The sequence below is a fragment of the Macrosteles quadrilineatus genome, unplaced genomic scaffold, assembly GCF_028750875.1.
Source record: "Macrosteles quadrilineatus isolate MER2022 unplaced genomic scaffold, UCM_ALF_1.0 Scaffold_1__1_contigs__length_201487025, whole genome shotgun sequence".
Taxonomy (NCBI): Eukaryota; Metazoa; Arthropoda; class Insecta; order Hemiptera; family Cicadellidae; genus Macrosteles; species Macrosteles quadrilineatus.
Window position 1 is genome coordinate 146767054 of NW_026542594.1, and position 18507 is coordinate 146785560.

Here is an 18507-nt window from a genome sequence, read left to right on the forward strand (position 1 = left end):
TTACAAAGTTTACAATTTAGAGAGGAACTTTATATGAGAATAAAATGAGAAGTGTAAAAATATTTGTTAAATGGACAGAACCAAATTTCTATATGTGAAATACTCTAAATTCAAACAAAAGTAATATAAGAAGTATAATAAGAAGAAGAAGAAGTATAATAGGGGACCCGTGCACAAATTACACTTTTTATAGGGTTTAATTCCAAGGCAAAACCAATAATTCAACACCTTTTTACTTCTCTAAGATTATATTTGTTTGATACAGTTATTAGGTGAATAAAACTACTAATTTACAAAAATTTAAATTTGATTTGACAATTTAGATCCTACAACATAAAAGAAATTTATGTACAGCACCTCAATCTGGTTACAGCTATAAAAAAGTAGTCCATTTTAAAATCAGTTTTCATAAACTGTTGTCCTTTGTTTACAATCTGACTGGTTACAAATTCCACTGATCAGCAAGCTGTTGGATTACAATATTAAACTGTAATAAAGAAAGTTGGTCAACTACACTGGTTCTGTGAAAGTAAACTCTAGAAATAGTTTATAAACACAAGGAGGGCAAAGTCATAAAATTAACTTATGAAATACCATTCGCATGTGGGCTAGATCATAATCTTGAAAATTACAACTCAATCTTGAAAATCGGTTAAGTAGGACAGCTGTGAATGGGATGTTACATCAAAACACCTTTCTGTATCAAATACATATATTTAGTAAATGATCAGATTATTTTCTGGTATACTGATCCCTGGTAGAAAGGTCAGTAATGACGGTAATGAGTACTGCCCTGAAGTCAGTCTACTTTTTTTTCTCATGACATAGACATACTTTTTATTACATCTGGCAATAACAATTGAAAAGTATCAGCACCGTTTGCTGAAGGTAAAAATATTGCTGAAATATGTGCTTAACAGACCACACATATATAAACAACTGTCAGGAATTGAAAGAGGTGCAACTGAAAGTCATGAGTTTACACAGAGTTGTTTTTTGTAGACAATAAATATTACAATGAGGTGATCACTAAGTGTTCCAGTCTTGGTTCGTCAGACAGCTGGTCGCTCCTGAGTCCAGGGATGAAGCTCGACTCTGGGCACCTCTACATCACTGGAGCAAGCCACTCTCTGGTTCCTGCAAGCCACAAGACAATTACTGTATGAATAGGTATAAAATATAACCACACTTCCCACCTATGCGTGTTTAATATTTTGAGGGAAAGCCAAGTGGCTGGTAAGATTTCTGCAAAGTGATAGAACTCAGCTTGGTTATTTGAGAAGGTTAGAGGACAGAGATAATGGTTACTGAACAGAGTTGGGCTTCAGAGTAGATTTTCCTGAGAAGTCCTATTTTAGGATGTTATGTTTTGTCATCTTTTACTGTGTATCTTTTCTACTCAAGAGTAGACTAATTTTCTCAGGTATTAATCTATAAAACTCTATCCCCTTTCCAAACATTCTACGTTTGTTTAAGTGATGTGTCAACAACCCCTTAACTGTAATTCTGTTAATCTGAAACTATGGACTTACAAGAAAGATGGCTGAACAAAGGCTAAAGGTTGTATTAGAGCAATGTTGTCTGAGTTGTCGCAGAGGATCCTGGCTAAACTGGCCTTCCTAAGTTGCTCTAGTTGTGCTGAAAACATTGATTTTTGTGTTATTTATTATAAATTATACGGTGACATCAACTAACAGACCATTGCTGAAACAGTATTGTAATACCCTTTGAAGAAGCTTTCCTGACAAATAAGTCCAAAACACAGCTTTAAAACTTATTAATTTATTTCTAAAGGGTTTCACTATTGCAATAAACAAGAGAAATGTTTTCAAAAAATTAAATCAATTTTTAACACTTCCCTATTGCTAATTTTGCAATTTTTTAGGGTACTTTCCTGTTAAAGGGAACATTCATTCTTATCGATGATTTTTTCTCGATACCGTATATCGATATTAAACAATTGAAACTTATCAGCTGACAACTATGAAAAATATTGTTCAGTATCGACAAACATTAATGAAATGAAACTGTTCTAAATAAAATAACCTAACATAACTAACCAAACTTGCTGTAACATTTAAAAATTCCGTGTTTATAACTTGCCTTTTATATTCAAACCCAAACGGAATTCTTAAATGGTACAGCAAGTTTGGTTAGTTATGTTAGGTTAGCTTAGAAACAGTTTATTTTTTAATCCATATAATAGACTATTTTAGCCTAAACAAGATCAGTTAGTTGTTGTCAATTTGTAATGGATCGGAAAACAAAAACATCGATATATCGAGAAAAAATCATCGATAATAATGAATGTTCCCTTTAACAGGAAAGTACCTTTTTTAGTTAACAAAGTCAAGTATGAGACAAAAAAGTTGTCTAAATGGTTTTAAAATTAATAACATTTAGATTAAGATATTGACTAATAAAATCATTATGATCATCATGTGATTAAAGTAAAACTAGAAAAACGTATCAATTAAGCCTTGTTTCAAAATGTATTGCTATTAAATATAGTAAGGTTCAAATAAAACATGTGTACAATCTTATAGTTTGAGCCCCCTGAACAAAATATAGCAAGGTAAACAGATCTAACATTGAAATCTTATAGCCCTCAAATCATTACTGCATAAAAGCTAAACTGATTGAGTTTAAATTGAACAACTACCTTGTGTGAAAGACGATGGTTGGTTAGCCTCTTCATAAAAGAATCTGTCACCTCTTCGAAGCCTGGAGAATTGATCTCCAACCAAGCAGACAAAAGTAGGTCCAAGCATAGCTCCTTCTACTGGCCTCTCTGCTACGGCTCCAGCAAACAAATCCACCTCATCTACAGATGGATACACTGCAGCCAGCCTGTTGATGCTCTGCAACACAGTAGATCAACTGATTTAGCTAAAAAATAGCTCCATCAAACAAGGTAGGCTATAGGATCTTTGAATGCCAATGAATTCATGAGGGTGGATGTTGTTTAATCCTTGTTTGCCTATAGTGTGTGAGGCTCACTTAGTGGCTAGCTTCTCAGACCTCAGTGCTATCGTGACGAGTTCGGTTTCCAGCATATCCACAAACATTTTACAGGTCAGGTTTGTGTCACATAAAAAAATGTGTTTGTGAAACTTTTATATAAATAAATTCCTACCACTGGCCTTAAAACCCAACAAAAGAAACATGAAGAATGTTCTCACACATGTACTGAGTACTTGATACTATGCAAGTGGGTTAACGGTTAAAAGATATAAAATACATCAAAAATATTAGACAATTCTTTTACAGAGCTTTAGCAGGGGATTAAACTGGTGAATACAGGTTTGCATTATCATGATGTGTTGCATAGTACATCAGGCTCTTGTCTTCCACATTAACTGTCTTGAGGGGCTTCCCTTCCTGGAGTTCTCTCGGTACAGAACCTGGAAGTCTCCTGCTTCACTTTCCTAGACTGAGGGTTGAGTTTGGAAGGTGGAGCTTCTTGTACTTTGACCTAAAACTGTATAATGACCTACCCTTTAATATAAAAAAAAGTTTTTTCAGAGAACCCTACTTACAGTACCTATTTTGGTAATTGTTAAACTGTTAGATTACTTAGGTTGTCAGGTTGCTAATTTTGTAGCATGTGCGATTTGTTTGTTATTTTATTATTTATTATTTGATAAGTTTGTTATTTGGTTAACAGGAAAGTTGATATGGAAAACTGTTATTTACTGAGAAATGCTGGGTTAATAAAGGCATTTTAAATTATTATTTAATGACAGATGTTTTACCTGAGGGTCCATGACGTCTACTAGGTCCTGCCAGCTCCTAGCCTTGGGCATGCCACAGACCTCTCGCCAGTCGTTGTAGGGAGGCAGACCATGGTCTCTGCCTCGCTGGATGTTGAGTGCAAACAGGTCTAGACCCAGGTCCAGGTCTCCTTGGAATAAGTGATCCGTGACCTCGAAATATAGTGAACATATTTTTTTTGTTATCCCAGTTTCAAGAACTTGAATGATATTTGTAAGATGTTTGGCAAATGTAATGACAATGCACCAGTTTGGTGTTACCTGCTGTAATAACCCATATAATTTTATGTGCAAATAAATACTTTGACTTTGAGTCAACCTATGTATTTCTCCACCTTGTGTGGCTTGTTCAGGAGTCTTCTTGAATTCAACTTCTTATCACTAACACTATAGTCATAGAATAAATATTCATAATATTTATAATAGATTTATAGCATAGATGAATATAACATTCATCTATGGTATAGTCTATATTTACAAAAATATTTACAGTCACTATATAGTGTCATGGTCGGGCCAATCGGACAATGCAACTAAACAACACATGGCGAAATCACGGCAGTAGGTCTTTCTTCATCTGTTTCATTTAAATACTAGTGATCGTGTGTGTGCAAATTTGTTGTAAACGTTAGTGATAAGGAGATTAGTTGAAGAAGGCTTCTAAAGATGCCAGATAATGTGAAGAAATGCACAGGGGGGCACAAAACATCTCACAAGAAATCAAGTAAAAACTAAGGTAAATATTATTGATTATTGAACAATTGTGTTCTTATAACTACCTGGGAATGAATAATTTTGTAACAGGCTAAGAAATTCAGAGGCTATCAATAATCACCTTTGGGAATAGGACCACTGGGACCAAAACTGATAACAGATTGACCTGTTATCAAAGATCTATATATATAAAAGGCAAAGCCCTCACTGACTGACTCACTCACTCACTCACTCATCACTAATTCTCCCACTTCCCATTTACCTAGGAGGCTGAAATTTGGTACACTGATTCTTTAGGCATTAAATAGGAAAACTAAGTGGTTTTTATTCTGATCGGACTCTCGGGCTCCGCCCCAGTGGCTCTGGAATTTCCCATGTTAATCTTATGAGTACTTATATTTAAATGGAATTAATGAATCTTAACAACTGTTTCAATTAAACAAGTTGGTTCTGTTCTATGATGTTCAATAGCATTAAAGTTACAAGGATTACCAACAGGGTGCAGCACCATTATTTCTTTTACATTTATGACAACAGCTAATTTGTAACCAAAAGGTGAGTGAGCGTAGCGAACGAACTTCAACCTCGAAGCGAGTGAGCGTAGCGAACGAGCTAACCTGAAGGCAAGTGAGCGCAGCGAACGAGCTCCATAGTATATAAAAGGCAAAGCCCTCACTGACTCACTCATCACTAATTCTCCCACTTCCCATTTACCTAGGAGGCTGAAATTTGGTACACTGATTCTTTAGGCATTAAATAGGAAAACTAAGTAGTTTTTATTCTGATCGGACTCTCGGGCTCCGCCCCAGTGGCTCTGGAGTTTCCCATGTTAACCTTATGATTTTTCATATTTAAAAGGAATTAATGAATCTTAACAGCTGTTTCAATTAAACAAGTTAGTTCTATTCTATGATGTTCAATAGCATTAAAGTTACAAGGATTACCAACAGGGTGCAGCACTATCATTTTTTTTTTTTTTATTTATGACAACAGCTAATTTGCAACCAAAAGGTGAGTGAGCGTAGCGAACGAACTTCAACCTGGAGGCGAGTTAGCGTAGCGAACGAGCTAACCTGAAGGCAAGTGAGCGCAGCGAACGAGCTCCAACCTAAAGGTGAGTGAGCGTAGCGAACGAACTTCAACCAGGACGTGATTGAGCCATGCGAATACTTATGAACTTAAACGGGGCAAAGCCCGAGGGTACAGCTAGTATGTTTATAAACTTGATCTTGAGGAAGGTTTATTTTTTAGAATTTATGAATCATTTTTAGGTTGAGTTATGCTTAACACCAATAAAATAACAAAACTTGTATTAAATGTAAGATAATTCCCACAATTTCATTCTTAACAAACCTCATTTGTGAAGAATCTGTCAAACTTCTGAGCACTCTGGGAAGCCAACCCTCTGATCATGTCGTCAACTGCTCCTTCATTGTACAGTACAAAAGGAATGAAATGCTGCTTGCTTAGCTGCAAGTTCTCCCTGATGTTGCCAAATTTACCGTAACCACTGAAATAGAGGAATATATATATTTTTAAGTAGAAACATCATCTTGAACTGTTGAATTATATATGATGAAAAAAGTTGTAATTTAGAGTACCTTCCTGAAAGCCGCTTTTACACGAGGCAAGTAGAGCAGGCAGGTAACAGGGCAGGTTACTTGCCTCTAATGTCTTTCAAGTTACCTGAGGCAAGTACCCTGCTCACCAAATGGCCTCGTTTAAACACGGCTTACTGTACAAACATCACATATAGCAATTATAAGGTGCTAGCATTAGATAGTGTAGTATTTTGAAGCTTACTCAAAGTTACTGAGTACGGAAGGCCCATTAGTTAAGTACCTATGGTCGATAACAAAAATGATAAACTTACTGCATGTGCCCTTGTATAAGACTGTGTCCAAATCTGAAGGCTGCAGTTGCAAATACATTTGTAATCCCTCCATTTAGTTCAGGATCATACAATTTGGTCCATCCACTTTCTTTTGGAGAAAGTTGGAATTTGTCCATATAAGTTCTTCCTGAAAAAAGAATATGTTTAGAGATTGTATTGATATTTTTTTTGTATTTTGAGAAATATGTTTAAAACCATAATTTATAATACATTATATACAGTACTATTCATGTTGAGTCTGTGAAAATACTTTAATAATGTTAACTAAACTGCAGCGTTTTTTTTGTCTCAAAATAATGGGTATAATATCGTACAACTATAATTTTGTCAAAGAACTGTCCAAAAAATAATTCCCTATTAAAAAAATGAGTACTATTCCAATAAAGTAATTACAATTTTCATAAGGCTTCAATTTAGAATCTCATACAGACCCAAAAGGTCAGGGAATATAATGGTATTTGATTCTCAAGCCCTATAACTACAGTTCAGGAACACGACACTCTTGCTACTAGTCCCCAGTCCTGCCTCCTTAGAAGACCAAAGGATATTATCAGAACTCAAAACCAATCAAATATTCCGTATAGATAACATGTCTCTCTGTACCCAGTATGATTGGCAGGAACTCGTTGTATGTGATGTGCTGTATCTCGGCCACCACTATCCTGCGAGTCTCCTGGAACAACGCCTCGTCACTCCAGTCCGGGTGAAGCCTGGCGAGCTCCGCCGCGACTCTGTTGTGCTCTCTCATCCACACCGTGTGAGTCAGAGCGAGGTTCACCTGCTCGTTGACTCGGCCGTCCCCTACAACATTATCATGAGTCTCAGTCTGAGTGATAACTCCACAGATGATTGATTTAAAATAAAGACTAGGTAGGACCATCGGATTTAGGACTTACCATCACTCTACTACCTACACACATAGTAATAATATATCAACTTACCATCCATTTTATGAAACAATAAAATAACAAATTATGAAATATAGAAAAATAACAAAAGTTTTCAACCAAACAAATATAGAATAGAGAGCCAAATCATTGACTTGAGGATAATGAACCAGACATTTTTCAATTGAAAATCATAGTTGAACAAAGCACTCACAAAGTGTAAAAAATTATAAAATTTTATTTTTGTCCTTAGTTTTTGTTTTATAAAACAAACTCATATTAAGTAAGTGGTGAAAGACTGTGTAAACGTAACCTTTGGACCAAAGTCAATTGGGCACTTCCCTTACTCAGGACATTGGAATGAACGGCAGTTCAAGCTGAGACCCAGGTAGTTTACAAATCAGTGTATTTTAATATCGCTGTGTGATTATAACATTTTATAACTCTGAGTGTTCATCAGACATAAAATATGTTATTTTTATAAATATGCCCTTTCATTTTGGCTTGGTTAAAAATATGGTGTATTCTACAAATACGTCCATATTTTTATTCTAAAACTGGAAACAACTTTAGCATAAAGGGAATGTCTAAGTTGAATTGTTTACGTGTTTCAATGGTTTAGATTGAATTCAAAAGTCGATAATTTAACAAGTTCTTAAACTAAACTTACCAGCTAGAAAGCAGGATCGCCTCTGGTCTGGACTCTGACACTCGTTACTGTTTGCTGGTAACATCCCCTTGCGTCCAAGGTTCTGCACACGCAATCGTCCTCCGCGGAATTCCCGCAGGGAACGCTGAGCATCTATTGTTGATCCGTAGATGTTGGAACCATCTAGGTACCCTGTGATCTGATTCATCTATTGACATAGAAAATATTTGTCATACACGTTATGTGATTAATGTAATTTTTTATCGTTAAATTTACAGTAGTGTGCTGTTTGAAAACATGTCAGAATCAGAATCAGAATCCATTTATTGTCATTTTGTCAACATTACATTGCTATAGACAACGTCAATTGTATACAAATATACAATTGTATAGAAATAGTACAATGTACTTGTCAATAAAAAATGATAATAACATTTTAATCGATGTATTCATCTTATACACACAGTTAAAGGTCATCTTTGCAATGTCTTCATTTGCGTTGGATAGTTTCTTATCTTGTACCCTAAACACACCTGCTCTCTAGGACCAAAGTTGCATTCAGGTCTGGGGGCTGGAAGGGACCGTACAAACTCCATGCATCGCTCTCCGAAGGGGGAGAATATCTTGTCTGTCCGAGGCAAGTCGATATGGAAGCAGTCTGGGTGTCTCAGGCTCGGTTCTAGAGGCACTCCTTCTCTACAACAGGAGATTCCAGCACCCGACTGACCTGAGGAAAAATAAATATGCTACATTCACAAAACTGGTAGATTCTGATAACGATTTTATCAGAGACAGTTCATACATATACTGTACAACTGATGCATAGGTGAGATTAGAATGAATGAATTTTATACTCTCTCCCATAAAAAAAGTAATTAGTTCTATGTTTATCTACCAATACACCAATGCTGATGTTGGTTACAATTGCTTGTAAACACTTTCAGAGTTTTTTAGGGATGGTCAAGTCTCGAAATTTCGGGAAATTTTCGGGAAATGTTCAATCTCGTTACACGAGACGAGATTACTTTTTGGCCAAGATTTTTATCGAGACGAGAATAAAAAAAAAAAAAAAAAAAAAAAAAATTAAAAACGCCTGCAGAAAGTCAATGCAATACCCGCAATACAGGAGCGTGTTGTAGTTGCGTTTCCTTTTCGAAGGCGTTCTTATTTAATTAATTCTTTTAATGTAAATATTACTTTAACTCTTTTAATGTAAATATTACTTTCATTATTTTAATAATATTACTTTAATAACATTTGAGAAGTTTTGTTAAGTGTAAGCAGTGTGAGGAATGTTTTATTACTATGAAAAAGTCAAAACAAGTAACTATTTTATAAAAATTAATATTGCTTTTATTTTATGATTTATTTTATTTTAGGATAAGTTGAAATCTATCCTAACTGATATCACCATGTTTCCTAATCGTAGGCATTTTTAATAAGTTAGGCGTGATTAATAAAAAAATGTTATGCTGATGTTATTTAATAAAAGATTGTAAATATTCTTGCCTATTATCATTATTTTTGTATTTAAACAGTCATCTAACAATGTTACAAAATCAGGTAAAAATTTTGAACGTGCATTTCCCGTTGTGTATGAGAAGAGAAATCTCGTCTCGATCTCGTCTCGAAATTTTATGAGAAATAAAAAATCTCGTCTCGTCTCGTCTCGAACTAAAAATCCAATCTCGTCCATCCCTAGAGTTTTTATATGAGCCTTTTTAACAAAATAAGCGTCTCAAAAACAAACATATAACCATGGAACTCTCTTCAAAAGGAAATGTGCTTCAACTGTGATCATGGTAGATAAGTTTAGAATCTTTATGTTGGGAGTTAGCATAGCCTCCAGAGGAAGCTAAAGTTAAAAGTATTTCCTAATAGGTTTATTATCCTCGTAGGTAAAGCTTAAAGCTTTTTGTAGATATTATTTATGACTAGTAAAGCTTAGTATCCATCTAGATTTAGTTTTTTATTTTTAGTTATTTACTAGCTTTAAAACTACTATGACCAAATTTTAAAACGATCAATTTATAAACTATTGCTCGTCATCTGAAGGTTTGACCAAAAGAATAATGCAAATACTGTAACAACCTACCCTAAGACAAGAGAGGAACTTTATCAAAACAAACTCACTCTAGGCACTACCAGACAATGGAAAAGTATTCTTGATGTATACCGTACTGTCTTACTAAATCAGTCACTATTGTAGAACTTTTCAATTTAACTATCATATAGCTAATTTTCATCTGTTCACTAGTCAAACAGTTGATAGTAGTGGAGTAAGGATAGTTTTGAATGTATAGTTTGTTAGTTACCAAAGTTGATGGGTGTGTGGGTGAGGTCATGGTCCAGGAACTGTCCCCACTGCATCACCATGAGAGTGTAGTTGCCTGAAGGGTCATCCTTGTCCTGGGCTACAGAGGTGGAGACAAGACGAGCACTCGGCAACTCTTGGCCGTTACTGGTCTGTGACCTGGGTGCATTCACTCCTGCCAACAACAGGATTGTGTCCATGTAGAATGATGGTTACAGATCTAAAGGTTATCTGGAGATACTTAAATCACCGAGTGATTTCCTTAACTTTTATTGTGTTCATTCAAGGAGTGAATCATGAAAATAGTAACATTACGTTTCATCCACTTATGAAGATATTTTGTACTTTAAAGGACTTTATGTATCCACACAAACCAATAGAGCCTCAATTGAGGAGGAACTTAATAGGCTGGCATCTTGGCATTTCAGAACTACTTGCCCTAGAGAAAATGTTGTAAGCTTTTATACTATCTTTGCTTTGGGAAACACTACAAATAAATATTGATTCTCCAAATAGATTTTTGGCTGTTTTATTTTTGTTGTTGTTGCACTATTACAGCATAACTGATGATTGGTGGTGAAGGGGGCAGGGCTAGTCAGACATTATTTACTTTGGATTGGGCTGGGTTAAGAATGTTGACCATCAGGTCTCGGGCCAAAATTTGGTATGGATCATACAATATTTTACACTATCTCTTTTGAACATCTTTTCTGATCGTGGCATCATCCTGAATGTCGGTCGCAGAAATATTGGGAACATCTTCTTCTACCATGGTATTTTGGGGGTATTACTCTAAATGAGATATTGGAAACAATTACTACACTACGGCCTACAGGATGCACCAAATGTTAATGATGTGACTTACCATCATCATACTTGGGTGGCAGTATGCGCTGCAGGGCGACGCCCCCGCGGCCCCACTGATCATGGCGGAGGTTGTTGCAAGAGCCGTCAGCGCTGCGGTACTTGCCCGCCACGCAGGACGAGGGCCGGGGACAGGAGTCGGCGATCACTGTGTTCAACACGCTGAACGTCGGCAACGCGAACTTGCCTTGGTCAGGGGACAGGTTGAATCTGAAAAAAATGAGGCGCTTGCAATAGTCTGATTACGAGTTGTGTTGAAACACAGTGACACTTGCAAAGAGGACTTGATCGAAGTTCGTCACTGATGGGGAAGCTAAGGAACATTCAACACAAACGTGCAGCAGTCAATAGGCTTATATATTGTACCCTTTGGTTTATTAGGAATACTATTATTTTGGTATTGGTCTTACCGATTGCATTAAGGGGAACAAAGAAACTCGCGTTCTAGTTTAATATGTGAGTGAAAATTTAAAAACGTACGTTTTCATGTCCCTGGCCTTTTACTTCGTGGATACTAGATTTGTAGTTTATTATTTTGTGTTTTATTATTTTTTGGGACGGGGGCAACATGCTACACACATTTATTTGGTTTTAAATAGGTTCTAGGTATTTTTTTCGTATTTTTAAAGTCTCGGAATTCACGACCATGACGTGTCCCTAGGGTACATTTTCCAACTTTCACGCTGTTTTTAGACTAATTATTCATGTCGAAATATATAAAGCCATATTTTTATGTCATCAATGGTTATTAAACTTACAAAAAAGGAGCATATTATAATTTTATTGTCATTGCAAACTGACTACCATGACAAAATAAGTCTGTCCCTCGATTTGGCGTCACGACCATTTGGGAAAAATTTTCAACTTTGGAGCACGACAGTGGCAAGCCTGGCGTCGATGGAGTCAGTTGGTTTTAGAGACTAGTTCGGGGTGTACGTCAGGATTGTAGTGCCGGTCGTTTCGAGTTGAAAGGAGGAATTACAAGACTAATAAAGGAAAGATTGTGTTTTTTGTAATTTTGGTGTGTCCATGACCGTACGTAGTCATTCGATGAAGTAGACATGGTGTTAATTTTTGTTTATATGATATTTCAATTGCTAGATTAACCTAGAAGTCCACTTTGTATCCTCGAACATGAGGTGCAGGGCTACCGCCAGAACAGAGCCAAATAACACGTAATTTCACGACCAAAGTTTCACGACCATCGCGGTTTTTTTCACGACCAATCCAGCCTTATGGATTATAGTGTGATTATAACTAACAGTATAATTGAAGTATTGCTTAGAAAGATTTAGATTATTTCAGAAAATTCACGACCGTACCGCTTGTCCCTCACCATCACGTTTATGATTTCTATCATAAAAATTTCAAAAATTAAAATATCGTCATATTTTAATGTTTTATACACAAAAGAAGCACACCTCTATACAAACATAACGATTTTTCGGGTCTCAGGTAAGTTTTTTCGGAGTTATACAAACTTAAAATGATTTTATTGGCTTTTTTCAAGTTTTTGAGTTTTTTTATTTTTTTCTAGAAAGACCAAATATACCAAAAGCTCAGTGACCTTTTTATTGTATAATGGTCATAAAAGTAAATTAGTTTATAGCAAAACATAGTTATAAAAATAATATTAACTATTTTTAATATTCATTTAAAAGTCTGTTATGGTCGTGACAGGATTTTGTGTTTTTCCACTAAAGATGCTCTTTTTTAAAAAAAATACCAAAGATATTGCGTTACCATGGACATTTTATGAAACTTCAAATGTTAATGAAATAAAAATAATAATAAAAGTTTTGAAAACAGGGGAAAAAATTTTGCAAAGTGCTTTTCCTGAAAACGTACGTTTTTAAATTTTCACTCATGTACAGATTACATTGAGTTTCAATTTATGAAAAATAAATATCAAATCTATCTTCCTCCTGAATGTTGTGTAGTTTTATATCATATGAGACATTTTAAACCTCAGAAATTCAAGTATGAAACTGAAAGGAAAACCCAAGACTCACTCTTGTACAAGGTCTACGCTGGCCTCAACGTTCTTCTGCGCCGTCTCTCCCCTCTGGAGCGTGGCGTTGGTGACAGGGAAGAACTCCTGATGAGCGGCGGCCGGCGACCCCGGCTTGACCACCACACGGTTGTTGAACAGCTGGATAATGAAGTTGACCCTCTCCTGGATCCGCTGCAGCGCAGTCTGTGCTGCATGGTCGAGCTGCTGGGGGGTGAAGGGAGGGATGACCACTGGCGGAGGTGGTGGAGCATGCAGCACACCGCTGTTCTTGCTGGGACCTCCTGTACACGAGCACATGTTGGGGATGTTGAGTTTTTGTAACATGTTTTGCAACATTACATTATTTTTGTTAAATAATGTAATGTGTGTATTATAATTTCATTTATATAGCCTTGAATTGAGTGACCTTGAAATAATATTGATAAAACATACCTCGCCAACAAATCCTTGATATGTTTAGTGTACTTAGATTAATGAAACTCTGTCACAAAAGGACCACAGATAAGCTTAATTGTCATGTACAGAACATATGTGTACCTCCCGCGCAAATGTACACCAATGAATGGAGGTGATAGTTTTTGTTTTGCTTGTACCCGTTTTCATACATGGATATGGAAACAGAAACTGTAATGGATCATAAACATAAATAAATGACATCACTGGCCTGAAATTGAACAATTAAAAAATATATTTTATTGGAATTTTCAAAAACACTCAAACCATACGTTAGTGTAAAGATCTCCGGGCCAGTGACGTCATTTGTTTATGTTTATGATCCGTTGAAATGTTTCTTTTTCAATATTCAGGTGATGTGTTTTAGCTTTGACTATTAATACAATATTTAGTAATTAGTATCAAATTGTCAATGGTTATAGCTTATTATTACGAAAAAAGCTAGGAATTGAATTACCGGTATATCATATTGTAGCCTGACGATTATGGAGGTTTGAAGCCGTCAAAACATAGCACAGTTAGTTATCTACAAGTTCGCAATGTTCACATTTCAAAGATTGTAAAATATGTTATAGTGTGCTTGACTTCAAATCTGCTGAGGGTTGTTAGTTTGTTCCAAGTGTGGTTGGTTCTAAGGGCGTGACATCCATTGGCTTATCGACAAATGATGCTATCTAACGAAACAGTCAACGTTAGATGGTAGCAAGGGTTTTGGCAGTTTCGTTGCAAAAAACACAACATATGTCAAAAACTAATGTTTAACTACACAAATGTTGAAATGAATACTCAGATGAACGAAATTTCTGTAGACCAAATTCTATCAACAATTATCATGCAATTCAGACAGCATTGTCGTTCTAAACGTGTAAAATGCAATAGAATACCAACAAACGACAAATTGCAAGTTTGAAACTTCCAGCAATACAAAAATGTATTATTAACTATACAGTATAACATATTGTGTTGAATGAACACAAAATAAGAACACATAAAATGATTCAATGATGATGATCATCTCAATAAATTAATTTAATTAAGCAACAGACGATTTTTGGTATTTTTTATTTGCCTATCAATAAATTAATAGGTGTTCATGTATGAATAAATAGATAAACAGAACACAGAACAAGATACAAACACAGAGATTTACTACGAGAGAATTTAATTTTATGCAATATGATTAGTGTAGGTTGGTTAAATACCAAAATCATTGAGTACAAATCAACGTCCTGTACTGGCAATGTGAAGGATATAATTTGAAGGAATATAGTATTCTGTGCCTGCCTGAACGGTGTACGACGGTGCGGTATTTAGGTCTGTTTACATCAGTTTGTTCCCATTTCTTTTGTTGCCGATGTCTGTTTACAATGTCTGTTAATGTTGCTATAATATATTGAATCAACATGCTAAACTCCTAATTAGAGATGTTGTTTGGCAATGTCAAAGTAAAGCCAAAACAAAACAATTAAGTTTACAACAAACTTACATTGATATGATAATTGTAATTTATTTTTTTTAGTTTATGCCGTAGAGAAACCAAAACGAGAATATTATCGATTTATATCTTATTGTAGGGTTAAAAATAAAAGGTTTACACTGTCAATATCGAATCAGGAAATTTACATTTTCCCCCAATTTAAAACGGTAGTGAATGACAAATCACTTGCTCTCGTTGTACAACAGCCATTAGTTATGTCTAACGTTAGCCTTTTTCGAATGCCTCGCAAAACATTAAAGAGGTGAATACAATAGTTAGAAATATAGAACGTTGTTATTACGAAATCTCTTACTAACGCCACACATATTTTTATGTTTTGCTCAATAGTTACACAAGTTTATCACTTTGAACTGTATTTTATTATCTGCTAGTACAGGGTGTCCATAAAAAACGTTTCAGGACTTTGGGAAATGAATCCCCATACTAAAAGGAAGAAAAAAATCATGGGAAGGTATGTCCGAAAATGCATATTAATCCATATATCCGCCATTTTGTTTTTATACGATTATGAGATTTGGTATAAACATGTTAACATACACAAGACCTATAATAGAAAACATAATAAAGTTGTTCCGATTGTAAATTTCAAAATGGCGGCCGTTTGAATTTTTCTAACTTAAATAACTCAAAAACGGCTAATGGACAAAATATAACTGAAATATAACGTTTTTTGTGTAAAAATAAGGCAAAGTTAGTCGGGGAACCCTTAATTTTTGCCTTATTTTTACACAAAAATCTTTATATTTCAGTTATCTTTTGTCCGATCTTTTTGATCTTGGTATCGTTTGATAGGAAATTAAATGCTAAAAAACATTATTCTTGACATTTTTTCATATAATTAGCCGTTTTTGAGTTATTTAAGTTAGAAAAAAATCAAACGGCCACCATTTTGAAATTTACAATCGGAATAACTTTACTATTTTTTCTATTATAGGTCTTGTGTATGTTAACATGTTCACCGAATTTCATAATCGTCGAATAAAAAACTTCACAGATAAAAACATTTTTGTATAAAAAACAAAATGGCGGATATCTGGGTTAATATGCATTTCGGACATACCTTCCCATAAAGTTTTTTCTTCCTTTTAGTATGGGGATTCATTTCCCAAAGTCCTGAAACGTTTTTTATGGACACCCTGTATACAGTAGATGGCTTGTTATGAACACATGCTACACGGCTTTTATTTAATTTTTACTTGTTATTTGGTTCAACCAACGTAGTTACTTGGCACCCATAAGGCCAATCAATGTTACATTTTTTAATTTTCAAATGAGTTGTGGAGCGAAATACGAATTTCTCTGATGTAGTAGCTATCGTCAATCACGTTTTAAGGCTACAAGTCCCTAATTCCAAAATTTAGTCAAAATCCTTCTTCTATATTTCGAGATAACAGACAGACACACACAGACAGACAGACAGACAAACAGACTTTGCTCGTACTAGATAACCCTGCAATACGAAAAATGCGAACAAACTGTGAATAGACCTATGACGCACCGTCCTAACCACTGTTTGGGCAGAAACAGATGTAATCATAATAATTATATTAATTTAAATTAAACTGTCAATCTTTGGTTTATATGGATGGTGTTCTGAGTTGTGTGTAAGTACATCTTAGGTGTTATTAGGCTTTTAGGGATTGGCTTTTTAAGTAATACGTAGAGTTGTGGAAATTACATTTGAACACACACACGGTTTTACTATGGACTAATTTCCAAAAGCTCATAAAATCAATATTTATATATATACAGAATATAGTTTATATGAGATGAATTTTCTATTTTTTATGTTCTTTATATCCAACCCTGAAGGAGTATGTACCAATATTAACACTACCTTGAACAATATGTAAACCTCAAAATTCAAAAGAGGTTATAAATGGTAGCATAAAGTTACAATGTTTAATATAAATATACTGTGTGTATTTTACCTGTTGGTCTGGACCTGCGGGGGCAGCATACTCCCAGACCACCCTCGCCCAGTTGACAGGGCTGCTTCTTCAGCTCCGGCAACTCTGCATAGAAACTCAGGCACTTGATCAGCGGTCTGCAATTGCCTGCCTCTCCTGACAGGGTAGAGCAGGGTATGATAGCTTCGTCAGACGAGGGAGGTTGGGTCGGTGTTTGGGGCTGCTGGAACTGTGTTGTGGGTCGCTGTTGTTGGAAGTTAGGTTGCTGTTGTTGGAAGTTAGGTTGCTGCTGTTGGAAGTTAGGTTGCTGTTGTTGGAAGTTAGGTTGCTGCTGTTGGAAGTTAGGTTGCTGTTGTTGGAAGTTAGGTTGCTGCTGTTGGGAGTTAGGTTGCTGTTGTTGGAAATTAGGTTGCTGCTGTTGGAAGTTAGGTTGTTGTTGTTGAAACGTTGGTCGCTGCTGTTGGAAGTTAGGTTGCTGCTGTTGGAAATTAGGTTGTTGTTGTTGGAACTGTTGTTGCCTCTCATCAGGCACCCCCGCTACAGGAGGGTTATCCAACCTGTTTAGTATCCTCACCTCCACACCGTCCCCTTCACTCTGCAGGTCTATGTCTGGCTGTGTCACGAACGCCACTCCACCTCCCAGTCGCTCTTGTATCTTCTGCTGCAGCGTCAGCAGTCGGCGCTGCATCTGTCGCATCTGGGAGTCTATGCCGTTCTGTCGCCTCTGTAAGTCCTGACGCTCGTCAGTGGTAGTCGCTACTTGCACCAGTCGTTGTAAGTTCTGGATTTGTTGCTGCAGTGAGATTTGCTGGAACTGTATCTGCTGCTGCTCCAGTTGCTCGGGGAACAATTCTGTGCGGAATACCTCAGCAGCGTTCAGCATGCTGGCGCCGGTCAGCAGTAGTGACAGCAGTGCGTGTAGGTGTCGCATGGTGTCTGTGCGAGTGTACACTGAACACTGAACACTGGGACTGAGCTGAGGACCCGAGACACCGCGTGTGGGAGTCCCGCGATGACGTCATGTCTCTCTTCGCCGACGCTCCTCCCGCGGCCGGGACGTCTTGCTTACGCCATCGATTTCGTAGAAGTCTACATTGAAAAAGGTGCCCTACTTTGAAACCAAGTTTGATCAACTATGTAATATTTCGTCATAATAACCTCGTTGATCATGTTAAGTTAAAAAAGTAAATTGCCAAACTTGAAGCGAAATTAATTGAAAGAGTGTCCCTTGATGATATAAAAAAAATTGAAACGTTTACTGTTTAATCGATCAAAACTATTTCACAAATAAAATACAGTAAAGTTAACTTGAACTATGATATTATAACAAAACAAACAGTATCGTCCTGCATTTTCAAAGGTACTTTGTGTCTTTATAAAGCAATTATATACTCTATCCAGGATTTATAGCATACTCTGAAGATAATTATAAATTTCGCTCCAAAAGTGTACGTATTGATTAATGAAGTTTCATATTATGAATAGGTACTCTACACACAAAAATCTTATAAAAATAAATAAAACGTACTTTTTCAAT

General features: G+C 35.9%; 1 protein-coding gene across 1 annotated transcript; it reads right to left on the reverse strand.

Moving 5' to 3' along the window:
• Positions 1-978: 978 nt before the first annotated feature.
• LOC128986750 (peroxidase-like) lies at positions 979-17944 on the reverse strand. Its single transcript, XM_054407266.1, has 13 exons — positions 16992-17944; positions 13108-13390; positions 11097-11305; positions 10233-10406; positions 8451-8644; positions 7939-8125; positions 6985-7182; positions 6361-6508; positions 5841-5997; positions 3756-3926; positions 2663-2861; positions 1533-1638; positions 979-1137 (listed from the first exon to the last, which is right to left on the reverse strand). Exons 1-13 carry the CDS (start codon positions 17899-17901, stop codon positions 1053-1055), a joined length of 3021 nt encoding a protein of 1006 aa, XP_054263241.1. The 5' UTR covers positions 17902-17944; the 3' UTR covers positions 979-1052.
• Positions 17945-18507: the final 563 nt, after the last annotated feature.